Raw genomic sequence first — 24105 nt, forward strand, 5'->3', positions numbered from 1 at the left:
AGCATTTTCTAGGCCAGCTGAGGGAGCCAGACACTGCCAGGCCTTTGCCTGTCAGGCCACCCTATCAGTCCGGCTTTCCCAGAGCCCTGGCCAGCCAAACTGCCACTCAGCTTGCGGAAGCTTATCCTCCATGAGCCACCTCCCATAGCCATACACATACTACAATTAATGTCCCCTACCTGGCCAGAACCCAGCTCTAGAATCTGCATATTTCAGGAATAAGCCAGCCTCCAATGTTTCACAGAACAAACTTGTCAACCATGGAATTATCCAGACCAAGGCAGTCATTCTGTAGCAAAGTCACTATTCTCACAGATTTGTATTCTGCCTAGTACACCTCACTGTCACTGTCAAGCTCTAATGGTTTCTCAGTCCCAGATTAATCCCTAGAGGAACCATAAGCAAATTTCCATACACACTTATGTGTTAACTTCTGAAGATGTAAATGTTTCCTAGAAGCACAGTATACTTGTGGTTTGCTTCTGACTAGTGTAAATTCTTAACCACACCAGACCCACCTGAAGAGGAATGGTGCCAGCGCAACTTCTGGCACTGAAATCAAACAGGCTCCAGAGACCTAAGTAACCATTTGTGCCTTTCCCTGGCACCCCTCCCCCTGTTACACACACACACACACACACCTGTATTTCTGAAGCAGTGGTGATAATTGATATGGGGCCACCCCCATATGCTACAGCACAGAAAGCTGTTCTTAAATAGCCTTGTCTGATTGATACCTGGCTCTACCCACAGGGCTTGTTCTTGGCAGCCTTGGGCTGACTCTACAGCCACTAAAGTAGTGCTTTGCAAAGAAAAGTAATCCATATGAATTTTAACTGAAACATGGCAAGTTCGGGAAATCTCAGATAGTGTACTTAGGCAAAGTTCAGCAAAATAAAGTAAGTGGGTTCTTAAAAGGGGTGGAATGGGGGGAAGGGGTAGATGAATGAAGAGAAAAAGAGTACCCAATGTATAGCCTACAAAATTAAGAGGAATGAGGGAAGGGGTATAGGAAATAGGTGAGAATGTTCAAAGGTAACATTAACCAACATTCATAAACAGCTTTGTTAAATGACAACTTTGTACAGCTACTCGAAAAAGAAAAAGAATAATCCAGGATGCCAAGCAACTCTGAAAGATAGGAAAATACTGTTTTGCCTCCCCAAGGCTGGCATTTGGATACACACTCGGAATTAGGAGATAGAGCAGAGAAGAGCGGTTGCTGTAACTGTCAGAAATATCAAAACTTGATTTGCCCCATATGGAAAGCCAAGTTCCCAATTCGCCCATGAATAATTACACAAGAATAAGTTAAAAATGCTTCCTTTATTACATAAAGCCTATATCACTACTTCTAAGTTCAACTGTTTGTGCATCTCTACATTGTTCGGTGTGTCATGCCTGTGATGTTAAGGACAATCACTTCCAAGTGTCATTGGGCAGTGGTCCTGTGAGTGTCATCCTCGAACCTGTTGCCCACCTACACCACTGACTGATTGCTCTAGAAATTTATGTTCTCCCAAGCCCCAGAGGAAACCATCAGCATTCTTCCACACTGACTACACCAGGCTCTGCACAGTTCTGGAGGAGACACAATGAAAGATTCCGCAGGTGTCCTGCCTTACCAATAGACTGTTTTATCATTTTCATTAACAAAGCAGATTACAGTGGAGCCCTAATTTGCATTAGTCAATACAAGATACTGCACATTGTCCTGAGGACATGCCATGATTTCTAAGCTGCCAGGTCACTCACAAATGGTCTCCTGGCGAGTGAGGCTGCTTACCGCAGGGGCCATGCTGCTCATGCACTCCCGCGGCGGCTTGGAGTTGTGCTTTGCAACATCTGCGCAAATTGTAAGTGGACACAATTCTGAGGCGGCCTTCATTACACACTTGGTAGATCTAAGACTGCCTGACTTGGTCTTACTATTGTTAGTATACTAGTGTTGTTACATATTACAAGGAAATAATTATAGCCAAGTATGCTGTTCAGGTCAACAAAGAATAGAGAATTAATCATTTGGGCCAAAATCATAACCAATTCTCCAAGCAAAAGAAAGTAACTGCAGTGTCTAACAAAGATGTAAAAATGTTCTCCACAAGGCCTTGTGCTGTTTTGTGAACTGCATTATTAAAAATCCTGAGCATAACAAGCATCTTTATAGGTAAACTCATTAAAACAGGCATTTGGCCAGTTAAGAATTTAATTTCACACTGATAAAACTTTAGACTCTAGATTTATTTAGGGCTATGTTTGGACATATTTATATATTTTATTTTACTCTAGAAGATGACAAGACAGCTCCCCCTCAGTAAGACCCTGGCCTAAATAAATTTGCTTTACTTATATAGCAAGAGGATAACATTAAACATGGAAGCTTTCAATTTGTGGCACTGAATGATGATCTACACAGGGCACCCTTCAAAAGCTACAATTAAGGACCCGCCTAGCTTTTCAGCAATACAAGCACGGTTGAGGTCTTCCGGCCCATTTGCTTGACATTCATGCTTTATGCCTAGAGAGAAAAACAATAATCCTATTTAGAACCATGGCAAGCAACTCTGCTTTCTTTAAAATATCAGTGCTTTTAAAGGCCACCTCCAGTATGGATAACTGGTATTTACATACCATGAAATATACCATATAGTAATGAGAAGAAATCACCTATAACTGCATGCATCAAAATGGATGAATCTGATAAACATAACACTGATTGCAAGAAGCCAGAGAAAAACGGGTTCTTGCACACATAATCAGCTCATATAACATAGGCACCCTGGCTTCCCTTGTGGGTCAGGGGGAGATGGTAGGAATGCAAGAGGGCATGATGGAGGCTTCTAGAATGCTGATCATTAGATTAATATCATTCAGTTCAGGCTGAAATTTCATGCACTGCTACAATAATTTGTGCTGCTTACTCTTCTAAAGATGTGCTATACTTTAATAAAGCAGATGCAGGAACACCTGTGAAATAATTTTCCTGAGCCTGAGCCACCTCCTCTCCAGGAATGTGACCACTGTCCCCTTGAGAAAGCCACTATGATGAAAAACTAACATTCCCACCATTCTATCAGCACCCCCACATAATCAGCTTGGTTTCAGGATTGCTAGAAGAAGCTATGTCTAAATTATCCCATTATTCCACTAGTTTAGGACTATTTCTCAAGTTCTGCTGAAAGCATAGCATGCCAGCTTTGAGGCAACTTCAGATTGATTTGAGAAAGCTGGTGACTTCATTTGGAAAAAGGTGACAGGGACTATCATTTATTATCACCAAATCAAGTCTATACAGCAACGTCTATACTGAAAAGACAATGCATGCTAATGATGATGAAAAATACAATGGACTCTTTGCTGACAACGAGTGTGAGAATGTCAGTTCTCCACCAAGTGAACTGTTGGGAGTACCCCAACATAAGCTCAAATACATGAAGAACCCAATGAGGCACTGAACTGTGCCATGGGGGACTGGGACTCAGGAAGGCAGGGTTCTGTTTTCCTAGCTAAAAACTAAGGAGAAATAAACTTGTTCTGCAAGAATACAAGAACTACTCACAGAAAAACAAAACCAACTATGGAAGAAGCTTTGGTTCAGGAAGCTGTTTGGAAATAGCTGTGGCAGGGAGGTAGCAGGCAAACAGAGAATCCAGGCTCAAGAATCAAGGTTATTTGGCTCTGGCCAGGGTCATACAGCAGCAGTTAGGACAAGCTTAGCTCTCAGCCTGGACCTCTTGGAAACACACGCCCCCATGCTCTTCCCACCATACCATTTTCTCCTGGCTGGACTCAGGCCAGGCCCTCTGGTCCAAACCCCAGTCACCGACTGGCAAACAAGTAACTGGCCAGCTCAAGGTCAGTGCACTTTCCTTTGGATACAGATGAATCAATTACCTAAGTCATACCATTCTTTACAGTAAGGCTAGAGGTAAGAACATTCTGCCCTCTTATCACTATTTCCTTTTTACAATTTAGTTGTATCAACTACATTCAATGGCAACAATAAATGATCATACAGGACAACTAATGTAAAACAATTGGTCTCCTTATCCTCCATGAGAAACTAGTTTAAAAATCAGCCTTAGCTGAGGGTGGTAGTGTATTTCACTAACACATATGCCTGTGTTGGATTACAAGCCAAGAGGATAATAAAGGCCAACCTAAGGAACACACAAAATTCAAAACAAGCCTGAGCTATACACCAAGACATTGTCATTAAAATATTAAAAAATTAGCCAGGTGCCAGTGGCTCACACCTATAATTCTAGCTACTCTGGAGGCAAAGATCTGAGGATTACAGTTCAAAGACAGCCCAGACCAAAAAAAAAAAAAAAGTCCGGGAGATTCTTATCTATCAAAAAGCTGGAAGTGGAGCTGTGGTTCAAGTGGTAAAAGTGCTAGCTAGCCTTGAGCCAAAAAACTCAGGGACAGCACTCAGGTCCTGAGTTCAAGTCCCAGCACCTGCACTAAATATATGAATGAAATACATAAATAAGCCAACCCACAAACAAGTGTCATACAGCTTATATTGAAGGAATAGATACTATTAACAATGGGTCTGTGACATAAGGAGACGCTCAGAGGCCATTTATTTTCTCAAGACAAGCAATGAAGAAAAGTCTCAGTGCAGTTCCAGGGGCTTACCACTCCTAAACACCTGGCGGTAAGTAGTACATACCTTGAAACTTCTTTTTAATGGCATCTTTGGAGCTTGCATAGATCATTTTACTTTTCAGGGGTGCTAGTTCTGGTGCCCTAGATGAAAAGATGCAAAAAAAAAAAAAAGAGGTCTTAAAAGAAAGTACCATTCTCTATCTTTTCAATCAATTCCCCTCAGTGACAGATAACTAGAGGAAATTCAGAATCTCCTGACAGAGACCTTATATCCCCACTTTTTCAGAAAGTAAATGCTATGGTCGGTGGTATACATAGAATCACACACACTGACCAGAGTGAATATAAATGCAAGAACAATGCGAAAAGCAGAAACAATGAATGGGCCATAACAGATCCAACACTGGGCACCCTTGCTGTACAATCCAATTCTTTTTTTTTTCTGGGGCTTGAACTCAGGGCCTGGGCACTATCCCCTCTGGCTTTATCAAGGCTAGTGTTCTTGAGGCACAGCACCACTTCTGGCTTTTTTCTGTGTATGTGTTACCAAGGAATTGAATCCAGGGCTTCATGCATGCTAGGCAAGCATTCTTCCACTAGGCTATGCTCCCAGCCCTCCAATTCCTCTTTTTTTTTTTTTGCTAGTCCTGGGCTTGAGCTCAGGGTCTGATCACTGTCCTTGGACTTTCTCAAAGCTAGAGCTCTACCACTTGAGCCTCAGCACCATTTCTGGCTTTTTTCTATGTATGTGGTACCGAGAAATCGAACCCGGGTCTTTGTGCATGCTAGGCAAGAAATCTACCACTAGGCCAAACTCCCCGACCCCTCCAATTCCTTTTTTATAATTCTTTTTTTTTTCCTTGTGGTTAAAATTCAGGCCAATAGTTATGCAAGTGTTTGTTAAATTTTAAGAAGTTCCTAATTTTAAAAAGTTTCAAACGCACAAAAGGTTTCTAATTAAAAAAAAAAAATACATACACAAAAAGGTTCTAAAACACAAAGAATTAGCAAGTCTTATACCTGCCACCCAAAATTTTAAAATGTTGATATTCTGTCATTTTTTGCATCTGAATATTTCCTTTAAAAAAGTGAATTACAAATAAGTACACACCCCCCTTTTAGGCTCTTTCCAGACCTTTCATGAACATCTGTTCCAACAGTAGGTGCAGAAACTTGTTTCCACTTCATTTAATATAACATGTTCACTTTGTCAATGGTCAAAACCTATGAATAAATCCTTATGTATGACTTCATAATTCTAAACACAGCTTTCAAAGTTTTTGTTGTTGTTGCTGTTTTTTGTCTAAATGAAAACTTGGTAATAATTATGCCCTACTAGTCAGTATCCCCATTATCTTGTATTTACAATACTTGAGTGAGTTTTGGAAGTGCATGTTTCACAGCATACTCACCACCAACCCCCAAACCACCAATTAACTGTAAACAGGAAAGCTCACCATGCTCAGATGCTTAAACATGGATACTTTCTTTCCCTTTTTATCAGCGGGCCCCAGGACCAGCAGGACCACACTCCCCAAATCAAGTAAGCATAGCAAAGTCTACATCTGCAGGACATTGAACCCATCTAGTCTGTTTGAATGCTGACTCCTCTCAATCCTAGGTTCAGTGAGAAGGTAAAACCATAACCACCCAACCCGGATTGGTAGATGTCTGAGCTACAAGTTAAATGGGTACTTTTCTCTTGCAGTGTCAGGACATGAAAAAACACTGGCTGCTCTGACTCCATTCTTAACTACATTGCTAAAATACTGATGAGCTACTCTCTGGACTCTGGAAAGACCTTGCTATGGAAAACATCTACAGTAAAATTCTATGTCTTCATAAAGTGATAAGTTAGTAGTGTAAAATAAGGCACTGCATTTATACTAAATTTGCTTGTCTTCTATTTTGATTTTCAAAATGTTCTTTAATAAGTATAATTTTCATAGTGGAAAAAATACATAGAAACAAAGTGCGAAAAAGGAAATACCAGCTTAAAAGTTGGTATTTACTAGGCCAGGAGTTTGGCCTAGTGGTAGAGTGCTTGCCTAGCATGCACGAAGACCCGGGTTCAATTCCTCGGTACCACATGCATAGAAAAAAGCCAGAAGTGGTGCTGAGGCTCAAGTGGTAGAGCTCTAGCCTTGAGAAAGTCCAAGGGCAGGGCTCAGGCCCTGAGCTCAAGCCCACGACTGGCAAAAAAAAAAAAAAGTTGGTATTTACAGGGGCCGGGAGTTTGGCCTAGTGGTAGAGTGCTTGCCTAGTATGATGAAGACCCGGGTTCCTGGGTATCACACACATAGAAAAAGAAGTTGGTATTTACAGCTGGCATACTTGCCCCAGCTGCAATCCCATAAGGGCAGGTACATCACCTTTCATTACAGCACTTTGCATTTCCCCAGGACCCAACAATACCTGGCACACAGTAGAAAAGTTTAATGAATGCACCTTCATTGAAAATCCAAACTCCTCTAGTTTTAAGTCTTTTACATGCCATTTTCAAAGGAGCTGCCCCAATCCACATAACTTGAACCCCTACTTGCATTCCTTATAGCACCGTGGTTAATCAAGTACAGCAAAAGCTTGTTAAAATGGAACTAAGGTGTGATCTAAGGTTTCCTGCCTTTAAATCTTAATTCTTTGTCCTTCTTATGGGGGCTTGCATTCTAAGAACCTGTCTACCTTGCTCTAGTTCAAGCCAAAAGATCTCATATACCCCAACACATAAGACAGTGCTTACCATTTCCCCTTTCCTTTGGAAGCTAACTATAAGGGTATGTTCATAGCTAGGAATGTGGCATAATTAACTGGGGGATGCACAGATGACTTTTTTTTTTTTTGGTTAGTCCTTGGCTTGCTCAAGGCTAGCACTCTACCACCTGAACCAGAGCACCACTTCACCTTTTTTTTTTTTTTTCTGTGTATGTGGTATGAAGAAATCGAACCCAGGGCGTTGTGCAAACACCCTGCCACCAGGTCACACTCCTGGCCCAGCTCCTGGCCCACATATGACTTTTATTTAAAGTTCAGTTTCAAATACTGACTTATTCCAGAACTGCTTTAAACAGCGTGTCTAAGACCACACATACACATTACAACTACCTAGAGAGCTAAAATGTCCACAGAGCTTTCTGCAACACTGCAAATGTTCCATATCTGTGTTGTCCATCTAGTACCTTAGCCCCTATTTATGGCACATTTGAAATGAGGTAATTCATTCAACTGAGAAGTAAAATCTTTCTTAACTTAAATAGCCACATGGGCCTGGTGACAGTTTTACTAGACAGATATATCTAGGAAGTCACAGTGGGAAAGGAATGGCACCAATTTTACTCAAAAGTTGCAGAGCAGAGGCACAAATAATGGATCCATGTCTAGAAGGGAGGAAAGCTGGCTCTTGGCATGACATGTTGGAGATGCAGGGTTTGGCTTAGAAGTAAGCAAGCTTAGCTCGTTCTGAAAATATACAAAAATCTGCCTCTTGCCTTTTTTCCCATCAAAGCAAGTAACTTAGTTATATTCTTTCAAGTCTATAAAGTGACTAGAATTTAGTGTTGGTCCCATAAACATCAATTCAGCTAAGATCTTATAAAATCTTATGAACAAAAATTAAACGATGACTGCAAACAGCTTGAACAAGCACTACTTTGGTCTTAGACTAGTGCTCCAGGTGCACAAGAGATTAACTCTCAAAATTACAGAGACTCAATATTTCTAAACACTTACCACAAGAAAAACATCAACTCTTCTTTTCTAGATTCCTTGGTTTCAAAGCTTGCATCATACAAAGCATAACGACAATCTTTTTCAGGAAGCATTCCTACAAAATGCTTGAAAGGATCGGTTATGGTAACACCAACATCTCCAACCAAAATTTCTTTGCCTTCCTCAACAATGATGCACTTTTTGTCTGCACTGAGACAAAAAATGACAGCCTTCTTCCTTTTCTTGATTTCTTCTGGTGTAGAACATTTTCGAACTTTCATGTCATAGAAAATGCGACACACTTCATCAGCAACTTGCACTCCAGAGGCCTATGATGAGAAAAGAAACACATGGAACAGTTTCAATCGTGCTGAATATAAGACTTCTGCATTTTTGGCTATAGATTGGCAAATGTTAATACTGTTTATACCACCCAATAAGAAAACTAAAAAAAAAAAAAAAACGAACAAACATACAGCATAATCACTATTGACTTTGGATATCAAACCATTTTTAAAGCTTAGATTGTGTAAGTCACTCACTCCTCACCATACCATATAGGGGTTAGGAGAAACAGCCCTCACTAGGGCTCTAAGAATATGTCAAGTATTGCAATATCTATTGCAATACATAGTAGACCATTGGGGAAAAAAAATCCACTCCACATATCTCTTTTTCTAACACAAAAGGTCTTGTTTTGATACATTAAAAACTATGTGATTAATATTTAGTCATCTATTAATCACTATTAAATTTTCATTCATAGGCTGCTGGTATGAAAATTAAAAAATGAAACCTGTTGGAATTTGGAGGGATGTAGGGAGGGAAGAAGGAGAGTGACAGGTTATGCTGACATGCTTGTAACTGTGAGTTGATATGTAACAATCAAGTCCCCCCCCACCATCTAATAAAAGCTCATTAAAAAATCTTTCTTCTTAAAGCCTTTTGCTTTCATTACTTCAATAGTATGTTCTAACTTATGCTTAATAACTGAATGCAGAGTATCAAATATAGGAAGAGAGCTCTGTAATTGTGGAGACTGGAAAGACAGGAGGAGTTTTCATTCATAGTAAGATCCAGGTGATTGAGCTGGCCATATTCTCCTTCTAAGAAACTGAACTCAAATTATTTAAACCTTAGAAGATACTTACGTAACAAAGAGAACATACTATAAGGTAAATCAGACATGTTCCAGCTTACTTCTGTAACCTTAGCTTTATCATCTATAAAATGGGAATTATACTGCTAATTCGAGAAGATTTAGACCACACACGTCAAGCATTTAAGTATAGTGCATGGCAAGGGTACCATTCAGAAAACAAAGATTTTTTTAACATCCACATAGAGCTATTTCAATTCTAATTTTTATTAAAATACTGTGGTTAAAGAAATCTACACAAATTAAAACTGATACTTAAAACAACTTTCAATTTGCTGAATTGAGCAGAACTATAAATCAGAGGTATGCATTTGGTACATATTTCTTCTTTATTCCAATGACTATTAGTAGTAAATAACTAATATCTACACACAAGAGAAAGATGACAGTTCTCTTAATACTGTAAGAGTCAATAACAGTACCTCTTAACTATTCCCTTAGGCACTCCTCTCTTAGGTATACATAAAAATCCATCAAGAAGAAATGTGCAGCCTCTAGGTGAGTCACTATGTTTCATCCTAAATCTGTCCCTTCCCCCATAGACAAGTCAAGCAAGCATATAGCAAATATTCTATCGTTTATGCTTTTTTGCTGTTATTGTTTAGTTCTGGGGCTTGAACTCAGTGCCTGGGCACTGTCCTTGGGCTTTCTCAGGGCTCATGTTCTACTACTTGAGCCACAGCACCACTTCTGGCCTTTTCTGTGTACATGGTACTGAAGAATCAAAACTCAGGCTTTGTGCATGCTAGATAAGCACTCCACCACTAGGCTATATTCCTGGCCCCTAGTCCATCGTTTTGATAAATTAAAAATGTGGAAAGGTACTGCATGTAGTTTTACAGATCCTGTCTTGCTTAAAAGTGTGTGTGGCAGAGCTGAATCCAAGTTCCAAGTTCTCTCTTCCAAGAGGAGCCACTATTCCTCTCCAGATGCATCATAGAGGGAGCCCTGCACTCCAATTTGCTGTCACTACCAGGGATCTAGAAAATATTCCAGGCTAGCTCTCCACCTTAATATACTGTGATATTCTAAAAACAAAACAAGGATGAATAGCCTTAAATTTACCAGCAATTTCCAGTTATAAAAGTTCTTACTCTCTCTCCACAAAGTATAAATAACATTCTTGAGATGGCTTATGCAGACCAAACAGCAATCCTATTGTTATATATGAACACTCAACTCCCACCAAAACACTCAGCAGGAGGAGGGGAGAACCTCATGAAGAACCCTGTATCGTTTTAACAAGTGGGGAAAAAGAAACTACTTCAGCACAGTAAACTGCATATAATAAAGCCCACTTGCAAATCGCATTCAGAATGTGTGCAAACTTAATTTTTAGACAATCCTTATAAGGTTTATTAACAGGTTTCCTACCCCGTGTGACAGGCAAGAATTTAGAAAGGGAGGGTAGGACAATAACAGTTTTTTTTTACATTAGTGCAGATTTATTATCTTTTAGCTGTACAAGTGAATTACAATTCAACGTATCAATCTGTCAATACAAGGCATCTTAATGTCATCTCCTATCACTCTCCTCCATCTCTCCCAACTTCACTGTGTCCCCTCAATTTTCCTAGTTGCATTTTCATGTATGTACACTGAATATTATGGCTGCATTCTCCCAATCTTCCTCTCTTCATACCTCACTCTTCCATATACTTCAAGGACCAGCTTCCTAATATTCTTTTTGCTAGACTGTCAGTTGCTCAAAAGAATTACAGCACTGGAATTCTCCCCTCCATATACCATACTTTAGTTAATATGCTTATGTACAAGTGTATTTGACCTTCTAAATGTTTATATATACAATAGAGTTTTATAAACCTTACAAAGAAAATTCCTCACTTTACAAGAGAGAGAGAACAGAGACAGACAAAATGGGTACTGGAGGGGAAAAGCAACCAAGGGATGGGGAACGTACTGGGAGACAGTCCTACTGCCACTGTAGTTTTCAATTGAGGCTTCTAGTTTCAGAATTAAATCCAGTTCCCTTAGCACAGAGAAAAGCTCTTTATATCTAACTTCTCTAGCCTCCTACATTTCTTTCTCATTGGCCTGAACTCCTTTTCCAATCACACAAAACACTGAGATTCCCTGACTATGCCATGTTACTGTGACTTCTTACTTTCCTCTTCTTTCCATTGGCAGTCACCTTTCAGCTCAGATATCACCTCCTCTGAGAAGGCCCTCCAGTTACCTTCTATCATCTAAATGTTCTTATGTACTGCAAAACAAAACAAAACATTTCTAGCATAATACTGTGAAGGCTGTTTGTTGAAACCTTCACTAGGCCCTTTTAAGAGCAAGAACATTTTTTGTTAAGAGATGAATCTAGGGACCTGTGCTTGCTAGGCGAGTACTTCACCACTGAACGGCATGGCATCACCAGCCCTCGTCCAGAGTTTATCAATCTGCTACTCAATACTCATACAATCCCCCATCTCCCCAGAACTAAAGCTACCAATTGTTTACTTAATAAAAATGTAATACCTAGAATTTGTTATAAAACCATGGATACATCCTATTTTTTCAAAATGCCAAATATATGAATATTACATGTTTCTGCATAAATGCCTTATCAGAGACTTAGTTGTATATATTAATAGACATTTAAATACTTCTATAATCCATCGCTTCACTTGACATTGTAACAAAGGCATGATTTGGTAAGATGTATCTATGAATACTTTTATACAAGATAAAAAGAATATTGAATGCCGGGTGCCTATGGCTTATGCCTGCTATCCTAGGTACTCAGGAGGCTAAGATCTGAGGATGGCAGTTTGAAACCAACTCAGGCAACAAGTCCCCATGACTCTTTATCTCCAATTATCCACTCAAAAACTGGAAGTAGTGCTGTGAGTCAAGTGGTAGAGCTCTAGCCTTGAGCACAAAGAGGCTCAGAGACAGTGCCAAGGCCAAGTTCAAGCCCCACAACCAACATATATGTGTATATATACATATATATGATCAATCTTCATAATATTGTTGCATATCCTTCATTCAGATAAGAAACAAAATATACCTGACTCTTCCAAATGCATTCTATGATATGCCAGCATCACCTTCATACAAGCAAAGAGAAAATAAACAAATTACAGGTTAAGATTAGTGCCCCTGATGATCACAGACATAAATGTTCTTAACCAAACACTAGGAAAGTAAATTCGAAGTACTTCAAAAAGCTCTCAGGGCAGGAAATTTCATGAGACTCTAATCTCCGATTAACCATCAAAAAGCTGGAAGTAGAGCTGTGGTTCAAGTGATAAGAGTGCTGGCCTTGAGACTCAAAGGAACTTAGGCTCAATGGTTTCCCTCATTCGTCATAATCAGTAGAAACCTTGGGCTCTACTAGCAGAGATTTGCAATAGAGCAAAATCTTGATACATAAGGACATATAATGTGAAGCTAATTGAAAGGACTTCCAGGATAGTGAAACAAAAGCCATATAATGAATGATTGTTGTCCTTAATGTACTATGTTGTCTCTCATCTCCTTTGCTGTCCCTTGGTTATCTCATATTGGTATAGTATCTCACCTTGTTATCTGATTTATTGAATTTATTTGTATTTAGATATTTGAAATTTGATAGGGAAGGGGGGAAAACCAAGACGGGTGGGGGGTGTGGGGGGGGGAGGGATACGGGTACCAAGACATGTGAAAGGGTATCAATGTATGTGAATTAATGCACCTTCTATCTGGCAAATATCATGTAACCCTTTTACTAATTACAATAAAAAAAAAAAAATAAAAAAAAAAAAAAGAGTACTGGCCTTGAGCAAAAAAGCTCAAGGATAGGGCTAGGAGTGTGGCCTAGTGGTAGAGTGCTTGCCTAGCATGCACGAAGACCCGGGTTCGATTCCTTGGTACCACATACTTAGAAAAAGCCAGAAATGGTGCTGAGGCTCAAGTGGTAGAGTTCTAGCCTTGAGAAAAATCCAAGGACAGTGCTCAGGCCCTGAGCTTACGCCCAGGACTGGCAAAATAAAAAAAAAAAAAAAAAAGCACCCAGCTCCTGAGTTCAAGTCCCATAATCACCTCCATCCCAGCCCTGCCAAATGAAAGACCATATGTGACAAACTGACAGTCAAAATCCTCTAAAATCAGTAGCAAGAGGACATCATCTCTCACTACTTTAACTCAACATAAAGTTGCAGAGGATTAAAGCAAGAAAAAAAATTGCCACTGTGGCTCATACCGATAATCCTAGATACATGGGAGCTGAGATCTGAGGATCTTGGTCTAAAGCTAGACTGAGCAGACAAATCAGATTCTTATTTCCTCTCCAACTAAACAGCAAAAAGCCAAAACTAGAGTCCTGGTTCAAATGATAGAGCCAGCAGCTTTAAATGAAATAGCTAAGAAAGAGTATGACATCCATAGTTCAAGCCCCAGAATCAATGAGACAGAGACAGAGAATGGAGAAAGGAAAGAGACAAGAGAGAAAAGGAGAGAGACAGCATATGAAAGAACTCAAACTACCTATTTGAAAAAAAGATTTTGCGGAAAAACCTAGATTTTTTATTAATTAAACTAATAAAAGTCAGTAAACTGATAATATGAAATCAAAAGTCCAAGTAAATTTGGAGAGTTGGAAAGTAAACTTTTATATCGCCACAGAAAAACTTCTGGTGCTATTAAAATCATATTTATGGCAAGTTGTTAATATAGACAGAATATTGACAACTTTAAATAAAAAAAATACAATTCTATGTATGGTAAAAACAAAATTATATCAAAATAACCTGGAGAAAAAATTTACATATCTTACATAGAAATGTAACTTTTATCTTTTCTAGTTTTCTAATTTCCTATCCATATCAGTATGTGTTATGTATTAATAGCAGTAAGAACTAGAATTAGTTGATTATTTCCTTGTGGTTTTTCTAATTTTTAAAAGACTGTAGTAACACTGATTTTTAAATGTTGTCATTGATTTCAAATGACATGATTTCAAGCAAATATTCAAGAACGGAATCTCTATATACAATCACTGGCATTTAGATTTGGTTTTTCTTATTTTTTTAAGCATATTAGTTACACAGAAAATTTCACTGTTATTTCCATTCAAACATACAATGTAATTACAAATTCATCCCCTTACCCTTTTTCTTTTTTTAAAAGAATTTATTAACATTGATTTTTACATCATATTTCAAATGATGTGTTTAACAAACAAGTATTCAAGAAGGGAATCTCTATATACAATCACTGGCACTTAGATTTTAGAACATAATTAAAATTAGGCTGAGGGTTTGTACCACTCACACTTTTTAAAAACAATTTCAGCAGACTTTGTTGCTTAATTTTCATACATATGTAAAAAATTCTTTGAACATATCCATCCCTATTTCATCTTCATCTTCTCCATTTTCACTGGCTAACCTGTCATTCACTTTTAAGGACTAGATTCTGCATATAAGAACATGAAATATTTGTCATTCTCGGTATGGCCTACTTTGCTAAATAGTGCTATCAGCTGTATTATAGTCCACTGTGTATATACACACAACACATTTTACTCATTCACTGATGAACACCTAGGCTGACCCATATTTTGAAATAGTGAATAATGCTTCTGTACAGATTGTACTGTTCACTTAATTTCCTTACAATATAGATAAAAAGAGTGGTATAACAAGAACATGAGAGTTGTGTATTTTAAGAACCTCCATACTGATTTTTATAAAGTTGCACTAATTTATGCTCACCCCAACATGGTGTATAAAGGTTTCTTGTTCTCAGCATTCCTGCCAGCATTTAACAATGGCCATTCTGACAAGGGAAGAGATGAAATCTCAGTGTTATTCTGATTTCTATAACTTTTATGATAAGGAGGTTGAACGTTTTATTTATTTCTTAACCATTTGCATTTTTGAAAACTTCCCATCATTTCTCCATTTATTAGATACTTTATTTCCATTGGTGGTTAACTTTTGGAGTTTCTTATATATTTTAGGTGTCAACCCTTTATCCAATGAATGTCTGGCAAAAGTCATTTCTTTCACTGGAAAGACTTAAATTTTTTGTAATCCCATTTTTAAATTCTTGTTCTTATTTTCTGAACAACTAGGGCTCTATTTGGAAAAGTATTACCTATTCCTGTATCTTTCTAAGGTTTTCATTATGTTTTCTTTTAACAATTTCAACATTTCTGAATTTATATTAAGATGTTTGACATGTCTGAAATAAACTGCACAGGGTAAAAGGCAGAGGGCCAGATTCAATCTTCCATAGACTTTTCAATCTAGTTTTCCCAACACCAATGTTAAAGAGATCATATTCTTTTCTCCCAACAGTTTCTGGCACTTTTATTAAAAAAAAAAAAATCCGGTGGCTGTAGCTGTCTAGGTTTGAATTGGAGTCCTCTATTCTGTTCCACTGACCATTACCATGCTGTGCCCTTACCATGCTGTTCTTATGAGAGCAGAAACATTTGATGTTAGTATTATGATACCTCTAGAGTAACTTTGACTCAGGATTATTTTTGCTATTTGGGTTTTTTATGTTTCCCTCTGAAATTTAGAACTGATTTTTCCTTTTCTACCAATAATGACACTGAGATTTTGATGGAAATTATAATGAATCTGTACATTGCTTCCAGTAGCAGAGCTATTTTCACATTAGGTCTACTTTTTTTTTTTTTTTTTTTTTTTTTGGTCGGTCACTGGGCTTGGCCCCTGAGCTCTTTAACTCAAAGCTACTGCTGTACCCCTTGAGCCACAGGGCCATGCAACTTCTTATAGTCTGGTGATTAATTGGAGATAAGAGTCTTAAGGACTTTCTAGTGCCCAGGCTAGCTTTGAAATGAGATCCTTAGATCTCAGCCTCCTGAGTAGCTAGGATTACAGGTGTGAGCCACTGTACCAAGCTTCACTTTAGTATTTTAAACCCATAAACATGGAAAGTTTTCCCTGCTTCCCCTATCTTTTTTTCTTCAAGGTTTCATAGTTTTCATTTGCTTAGTTTTCTTTCACCTTCTTGTTAAGTTTATTCCATTTTTTTTTCCTGAGGCTATTCAAAATGGAGCTATTTTCCTGAAGTCTTTTTCAACCTGTTAATCTTTAGCACGTGGAAAAATGTACCAATTCTTGTACATTATTATTTCCTACTACACATTGCCAAGTGTTTACTGGTAGGAATTTTAGGATCTTTTAAATAGATGATCATATAATCTGCAAATTAATATGACTTCCCCTTCTCTGAATTCCTTTTTTTCCCTTCTTTTGCTTTACTGTTCTGGCTATGAAGTACTATAGTGCAGAGGAATGGACATCTTGTCATGTTTTAGATTACAGAGGAAACGATGTTCAGTGTTCCCCCCATTTAATATTATATTGCCTATTATGTCTGTCATACATAGCCTTTTTTCATATATTTTTATTGTAATTAATAGAAGGGTTACATTATATTCACCAGACAGAAGGTGCATTACTTCACAAACATTGATACCCTTTCTGATGTCATGGTCCCCATTTCCCTCACCCCCCCATGGTGATTTCCCCCCTTCCCTCCAATTTCAAATGACCAAATAAGCATATATAAAATATATCAGATGACAAAGTGAAATATTGTAACAATATGAGATAACCAAGGGATGGCAAAAGAGTTGAGAGATAACATAGTACATTAAGGACAACAATCACTCATTAAATGGCTTTTGTTTCTATATCCTGGAGGTCCTTACATTTAGCGTCATACTATATGGCCTTATGTATCTAGATTTTGTTCTATTGTAAATCTCTGCTAGGAGAGCCCAAGGTTTCTACTGATTATGACAAATGAGGGAAACCATTGAGCCTATGCTCCTTTGAGTCTGGCTAACTTCACTTAATATGATTTTTTCTAAGTCTTTCCATTTTCCTTACAAATGGGGCGATGTCATTCTTTCTGACAGCAGCATAGAATTCCATTGTGTATAAATACCACATCTTGTTGATCCACTCATCAACTGAGGGACATCTGGGTTGGTTCAATATCTTTGCTATGGTAAATGGTGCTGCAATGAACACCGTTGTGCTAGTGGATTTAGTATGTCCTTGTTTCTGGACGATTGGGTAAATGCTATATAGTGGAATTGCTGGGTCATAGGGGAGGTCTATGTTTAGTCTTTTGAGGAACTGCTATACTGCTTTCCACAGTGGTTGAACGAGTTTGCACTCCCACCAACAGTGTAGTAATGATCCCTCCTGGCCACATCCCCTCCAGCATCTGTTGTTACTAGTTTTCTTGATCCTGGCCATTCTAACTGGAGTGAGGTGGAATCTCTTTTATGACCAGAGATGTTGAGCATTTCTTCATGTGTCTATAGGCCATTTTTATTTCTTCTTCAGAGAAGACTCTAAGTCTTTGGCCCATCTTTTAATGGGATGGTTGTTACTTTGGAGATTAGTTTTGGAGTGATTCAATTTTTTGAGCTTTTGATATATTTTAGATATGAGGCCTTTGTCCGTTGTATGGTTGGTTAGTGAAGATCTTCTCCCACTCTGCAGGCTTTCTAGTTAATTTACTAGCTATGGCCTTTGCCTTACAGAAGCTCTGCAGTTTAATGCAGTCCAGCCTTTCTCTGATTTGTTGTGTTTCTTGGTCCTTATTAAGAAAGTTTCGACCTGTGCCAAGGAGGCTTAGTATATCTCTTATTCCTTCTTTTAAAGTTTTCAGTGTATCGGCTTTTACCTCGAGGTCTTTGATCCATTTGGAGTTAATCCTAGTGCAGGGTGACAAAGAAGGATCCAACTTTAGTTTTCTGCAGGTGCTTAGCCAGTTCTGCCAGCACAACTTGTTGAAGAGGCTGTCTTTCTTCCAGTCTATTTTTTTTTTTTGCCCCCTTATCAAAGATTAGGTGGCCATAGGTCTGTGGGTTAATATCTGGGTCCTCAGTTCTATTTCATTGGTTTTCAGGACTGTTCTTGTGCCAGTACCAAGCTGTTTTGGTCACTATAGCTCTGTAACAGAGTCTAACGTTTGGTATTGAAATTCCTCCTGTGCTGTTCTTTCTGCTAAGAAGTGTTTTTGCTATACAGGGTCTTTTATTATTCCATATGAAATTTTGGATTGCCTCTTCTGTTTCTTTTTTTTTTTTTTTTTTTTTTTGCCAGTCCTGGGCTTGGGCTCAGGGCTTGAGCACTGTTCTTGGACTTTCTCAAGGCTAGCACTCTACCACTTGAGCCTCAGCACCACTTCTGGCTTTTTTTGCTATGTATGTGGTACCAAGGAATCGAACCTGGGTCTTTGTGCATGCTAGGCAAGCACTCTACCACTAGGCCAAACTCCTGGCCCTCCTCTTCTACTTCTTTAAAGAATGATATTGGGATATTGATGAGTGTTGTGTTGAATTTGTAGGTTGCCCTTGGCAAGATTGCCATTTTCACGATGCTGATTCTTCCAATTCAAGAGCAGCACTCTACCACTAGGCCAAACTCCTGGCCCTCCTCTTCTACTTCTTTAAAGAATGATATTGGGATATTGATGAGTGTTGTGTTGAATTTGTAGGTTGCCCTTGGCAAGATTGCCATTTTCACGATGCTGATTCTTCCAATTCAAGAGCATGGGAGGTTTTTCCATTTCCTCAGTTCTGCTTTAATTTCCTTTTTTAGAGTTTTAAACTTTTCATCAAAAAGGTCCTTTACATTCTTAGTTAATTCCTAGGTACTTTATTTTCTTTGAAGCTATTGCAAAAGGAGTTGCTTTCTTGATTGCTGCCTCATTCCTCTCACTGTTGGCATATAGGAAGGCAGCTGATTTTTGAGGGTTAATTTTATACCCTGCTACCTTGCCAGTTTTGAATCAGTCTATATGGTTCTTTAAATACAGAATCACGTCATCTGCAAAAAGGGAAAGTTTCACTTCCTCTTTCCCTATTTGGATCCCCTTTATGCTTGCTTCTTGCCTTATTGCTGTAGCTAGGAATTCTAATACTATCATACACAGCCTTTTTACATTGAGGTATGTTCCTGCTATTCCTGATTTCTTCAGAGTTTTTATCAGGAAGAGATGTTGGAATTTTGTCAAGAGCCTTTTTGGTATCTCTTGAGCTCACATGATTTTTTTTTTTTGGGGGGGGGGGAGTGGTCATGGGGCTTGAACTCAGGGCCTGGGTGCTGTCCTGAACTCTTTTGCTCAAGACTAGTGTTCTAACCACAGTGAGCCACAGCTCTATTTCCAGTTTTTCTGATGGTTAACTGGAAATGAGTCTCCTACCTGAACTGGCTTTGAACTGTGATCCTCAGATCTTGGCCTCCTGAGTAACTAGGGTTAGAGGCATGAGCTACTTGTGCCCAATGAGATCATGTGATTTTTACCATACTGTTTATGTGTTATTATTAAATGTATTGATTTGCATGTTGAGTCATCCTTGCTTCTGTGAAATAAAACCAACTTCATTATGGTGTACCATCTTTCTAGTGGGTTTGCTGAATATTCTAAATTTTGCATTTATAATCATCATGGAAATTTCTATTTTTTCCTTTTGTTCTTTGTATCTTTATCTGGTTTTCAAACAGGGTAGTAATAGCTCTAGAATTTGTTACTATTCCTTCCCTTCCTGATTTATGGAGTAGGTTAAAGACAATTGGTGTTAGTTCTTCTTTAAAGTTACAGAAGTCAGGTTCTCTGTTTAGGAGACTATTAATGTTTGAGCCTCACTGCTAATTGTAAACATTTAAGTGGTTTATATCCTTTTAATTTTAGCATATCAAATGACCTAAGTATTTCTTTTAGATTTTCCTATTAGCATGTTAAAAAAAAAAAAAAACAACTCTGGATGCTCTTCTGGAGTTCTTTGGTATTTGTGTGATGTTCCCTTTCTTATCTTTAATTCTATTCATCTGAGTCTTCTCCCTCTTTTGGGTAAAAGTTCTGTCAGACTTGCTTATCTCTTATTTCACATTTTTTTGAAGGGGGGGGGCTAGTCCTGGGGCTTGACTTCAGGGCTTGGGCACTGTCCCTGAGCTTTTTGCTCAAGGGTAGCACCCTAGCACTTGAGCCATAGTGCCATTTCCAGCTTTTTCTGTTTATGTGGTATTGAGGAATCGATTCTAGGGCTTAATGCATGCTAGGAAAGCATTCTAGTACTGAGCCACATTCCCAGCCCTTTCTTTGTACTGTTTAGTTTCTATTTTGCTCATTCCTCTACTGCTTTTAGGTTTGGCGTCTTGATTTTGAGATGCACTGTTAGGTTAATTATTTGAAGTTTCTCATGGCTATAAACTTTCCTCTTAGATGCCTGCTATTTCCAAATATTCTAGGTAAGTTATGTTTCTGTTTTTATTTGGTTGTTTCTCTCCTTCCTTTCTTCAATGCCCAACTCAGTCTTCAAAAATGTGTTCGAATATTTTCTGCAGTTTCTCCTGTAATTCATTACCAGTTATATTCCATTGTGGTATGAAAAAATACAAGAAAAGTTGGGCCCCAGTGGCTCATGCCTGTAATCCTCACTACTCAGGAGGCTGAGATCTAGGGATCATGGTTTGAAGCCAGCCCAGGCAGGAAAGGCCAGGAGACTCATCTCCACCTAGTCACAAAACAAGCCTCAGTGCCAAGGCCCAGAGTTCAAGACCCAGGATTGGCAATAACAATGGGAATTTTTATTTCTTACATTTGTTAAGATATATGATCTAATGAAAAAAGTTGCATTTAGGATGTGTATTTTTCAGCTGAAGGTAGACAATTCTGTACCTATTAAGCCATTTAGTCAATAGTATCTACTAATTCTGAAGATGACTTGAATTCTTTTCCCTTTGGATGGCCTATTTATAGGTATGGTAGAATAACGCATTGGAGACTTATCCGAGCCTTTGTCAGTGATATTTCCTTTATCAAACTTGATGCACTGACATTTGGTGTGTATGTATATAACAGATAAATCCTTCCTATGGACTTTTCTCTTTACCAATACAAAGAGACCTTCTTTGTCTCTTCTAATTTTGCTTTAAAGTCTGCTGTCAAATGGGCATGGCTAGCCCCTGCTTGCTTCTGAGCTGCATTTGCTTCAAGTCATTTTCTTTCCATTTAAACTGCAGTATGTGAGTCATTTTTAAATCTAGTCCATCAACTTGTATCTTTTGATTAAAGACCTAAAGCCTAAAATCCTTGGTTTTTAATCTTGTTTTGATTTTCAAATATGATTTAAAATTTGCTCCCTCCTTAGGGAAGAGAGTTGGGGTAGGGGGGAGCCCTATTCAATTTTTAAGATTTCTCTTTCAGTGTTTATGAAATACCTTCTTTAATCTGGCCCCATGGCCCTCTGAGACAGCTCACATCAAGGCGTTGAGTCTCTTATTAAGGAAGGAATGCAATGTCACCTGGTGCTTTCATCATACTTACTCTTAAAAAAAATCAATGTTATTGTTAAAAAGTATTTAGTAATTCTGCCATTATGTTTTCATTCTTCTCTACTCATTTATTTGCCTATTCATCTGGTGAGATTTTGTTCCATTTAGCTTGCTCTTAGGTGTGTCAAATTCCTTTGGTTATCTTCTGCAGTGCTGGTTTAATGGTAAAAATTTACTGTTTTTTAAAAATCATGGAAGGATTTAATTTCTTATCCAATTATGAATGATAGCTTTGCTGGTTATCTGCACTGGCATTTTTCTTTCACAGCATGAAATAATATATCATTCCATACTTCCTTGCTTTTAAGTTTCTGCTGTTACTTGGACATATATATGAGTCCAAGTAAAGCTAATATACTACCTGTCCCTTTTTTTTTTTTTTTTTTTTGCTAATCCTGGGCTTGAGCTCAGGGCCTGAGCACTGTCCTTGGGTTTTCTCAAGGCTAGAGCTCTACCACTTGAGCCTCAGCACCACTTCCGGCTTTTTTCTATGTATGTGGTACCAAGGAATTGAACCTGGACCTTCATACATACTAGGCAAGCACTCTATCACTAGGCCAAACTACCAGCCCCAACTTTTCCTTCTTTTGTGCACTGAATATCAACCATGCATGATGTTTGTGTAAAGAGATGTCAACTCATTCTCTTCTGAAAACATCCTATTTAAAAGAGTCTTTCCTGCCTAAAAATGCTCTTCATACAGCTAGCTCTTCCCTGTTAGGAAAATCTTACCTCCAAGGGCACCTACAAGGGATGGCTGAAGAGACCAACTCCTCTAGTATTTGCTACTTGTACCATATTTATACCACTTACCACTATCTAACATAATCTTGTTCTTTTTGTTTTTATCTTTTCTCTCATACTAGAATTATGATTTCAGCAAGAAAAAACCTTTGTTTTTTACTATACTTCTGGTGCCTAAAATTGTCGTAGGCATCTAAAGAGGTGATACACACCTTTTCTTCTAGCCACATGGTAAGCCTGATATCGGTGGATTATGCCCAGATACCTGGGCAGGAAGCAAGACCCTATCTCAAAAATAACCAGGAAAAATCTGGGTTAGAGGCATGGCTCAACAGAAAGTCTGCTTGCCTAGCAAGTATAAGCTTCTGAGTTCAAAGCCAGTAGAGAAACAAAAGGAATTAAGTCAGCTGAGGTGCCAGTGGCTAATGCCTATAATCCTAGCTACTCAGGAGTCTGAGATCTGAGGATCACACACACAGTTCAAAGCCAGCCTGGGCACTGAAGTATGTGAGACTCTTATTTCCAATTAACCACCAGAAAACTGGAAGTTAAGCTGCAGCTCAAGTGGTAAAGTGCTAGCCTTGAGCTGAAGAGCTCAGGACCAGGACCCAGGCCTAGAGGTCAATCCACACAACTGACCAAAAAAAAAAAAAAAAGCTCTTGGGATAATGCTTAAACCCTATGTTCAAGATCAGGATCAGTACCAAAAAAGAAAAGAAAAAACCCTCTCATTATTCATTAGTGTTATTCAATAATACCTATGACTAAGGCATAGAAGAAATTCATATGCTATATTATTTAGACAGGTGCAGTACCCAAACTAACTTCCCATTACAAATTGAACAAATCCTCCACAATGTATAAGGCTTATTTAGTTGACTGATCACTAACCATTTAAGTTTACTGAGTCCTATAAATGACTAATGCAGCTAAGGATCTATGTTTTTAACAAACTTAAGATTTTAAATCTGAATTTCATTACTGGAAAATTTAACTATATTTGGGGCAAAGATAAGTGAATCTTTTTCAACTGTAAATTTTACACTAAATTTAGATCAAATATATCCAATAAAAACCTAAAGTGAGTTGCATTTAAAGTGTAAATGAATTTCAAACAATTTAAGGGAAAAGAACATGCAAAGCTTTTAATATTGATTAAATGTTGATGTAATATCTGAAATATATTTAAATAAATTTCACTTTTTATTTTTCAATGGAGCAACTAGAAAAGTTTAAAGTACATAGATGTAATAATATATTTTATTTTATTTGACAACACTGCTATGGTAACATTTCTTCTAATTAAGCAGAATTTTTTTTTTTTCCAGTCCTGGGCTTGAGCTCAGGGCCTGAGCACTGTCCTTGGACTTTCTCAAGGCTAGAGCTCTACCACTTGAGCCTCAGCACCACTTCCGGCTTTTTGCTATGTATGTGGTACCGAGGAATCGAACCCGGGTCTTCATGCATGTTAAGCAGAATTTTTATTTCCAGTGAAATTCTTGTAACAAAACTTCAACAATTTGACAACTCCTTAAACCTTCCGAGATTCAA

General features: G+C 38.2%; 1 protein-coding gene across 3 annotated transcripts in view; it reads right to left on the bottom strand.

The window, feature by feature from the left end:
* Positions 1-1307: 1307 nt before the first annotated feature.
* Positions 1308-24105, bottom strand: part of Dstn (destrin, actin depolymerizing factor) — a 30804-nt gene continuing 8006 nt past the window's right edge. For all 3 annotated transcript variants that reach the window (XM_090351957.1, XM_090351959.1, XM_090351958.1), the window contains exons 2-4: positions 8341-8648; positions 4679-4755; positions 1308-2518 (exon numbers count right to left, since the gene is read on the bottom strand). In XM_090351957.1, coding sequence (XP_090208083.1) covers positions 2409-2518; positions 4679-4755; positions 8341-8648 — 495 coding nt within the window. In that variant the 3' untranslated portion in view covers positions 1308-2408. The remainder of the gene's footprint in view (positions 2519-4678; positions 4756-8340; positions 8649-24105) is intronic.

This window comes from Megascapheus bottae, chromosome 18 (genome assembly GCF_031878675.1).
Source record: "Megascapheus bottae isolate mThoBot1 chromosome 18, mThoBot2.hap1, whole genome shotgun sequence".
In the NCBI taxonomy this organism is placed as follows: domain Eukaryota; kingdom Metazoa; phylum Chordata; class Mammalia; order Rodentia; family Geomyidae; genus Megascapheus; species Megascapheus bottae.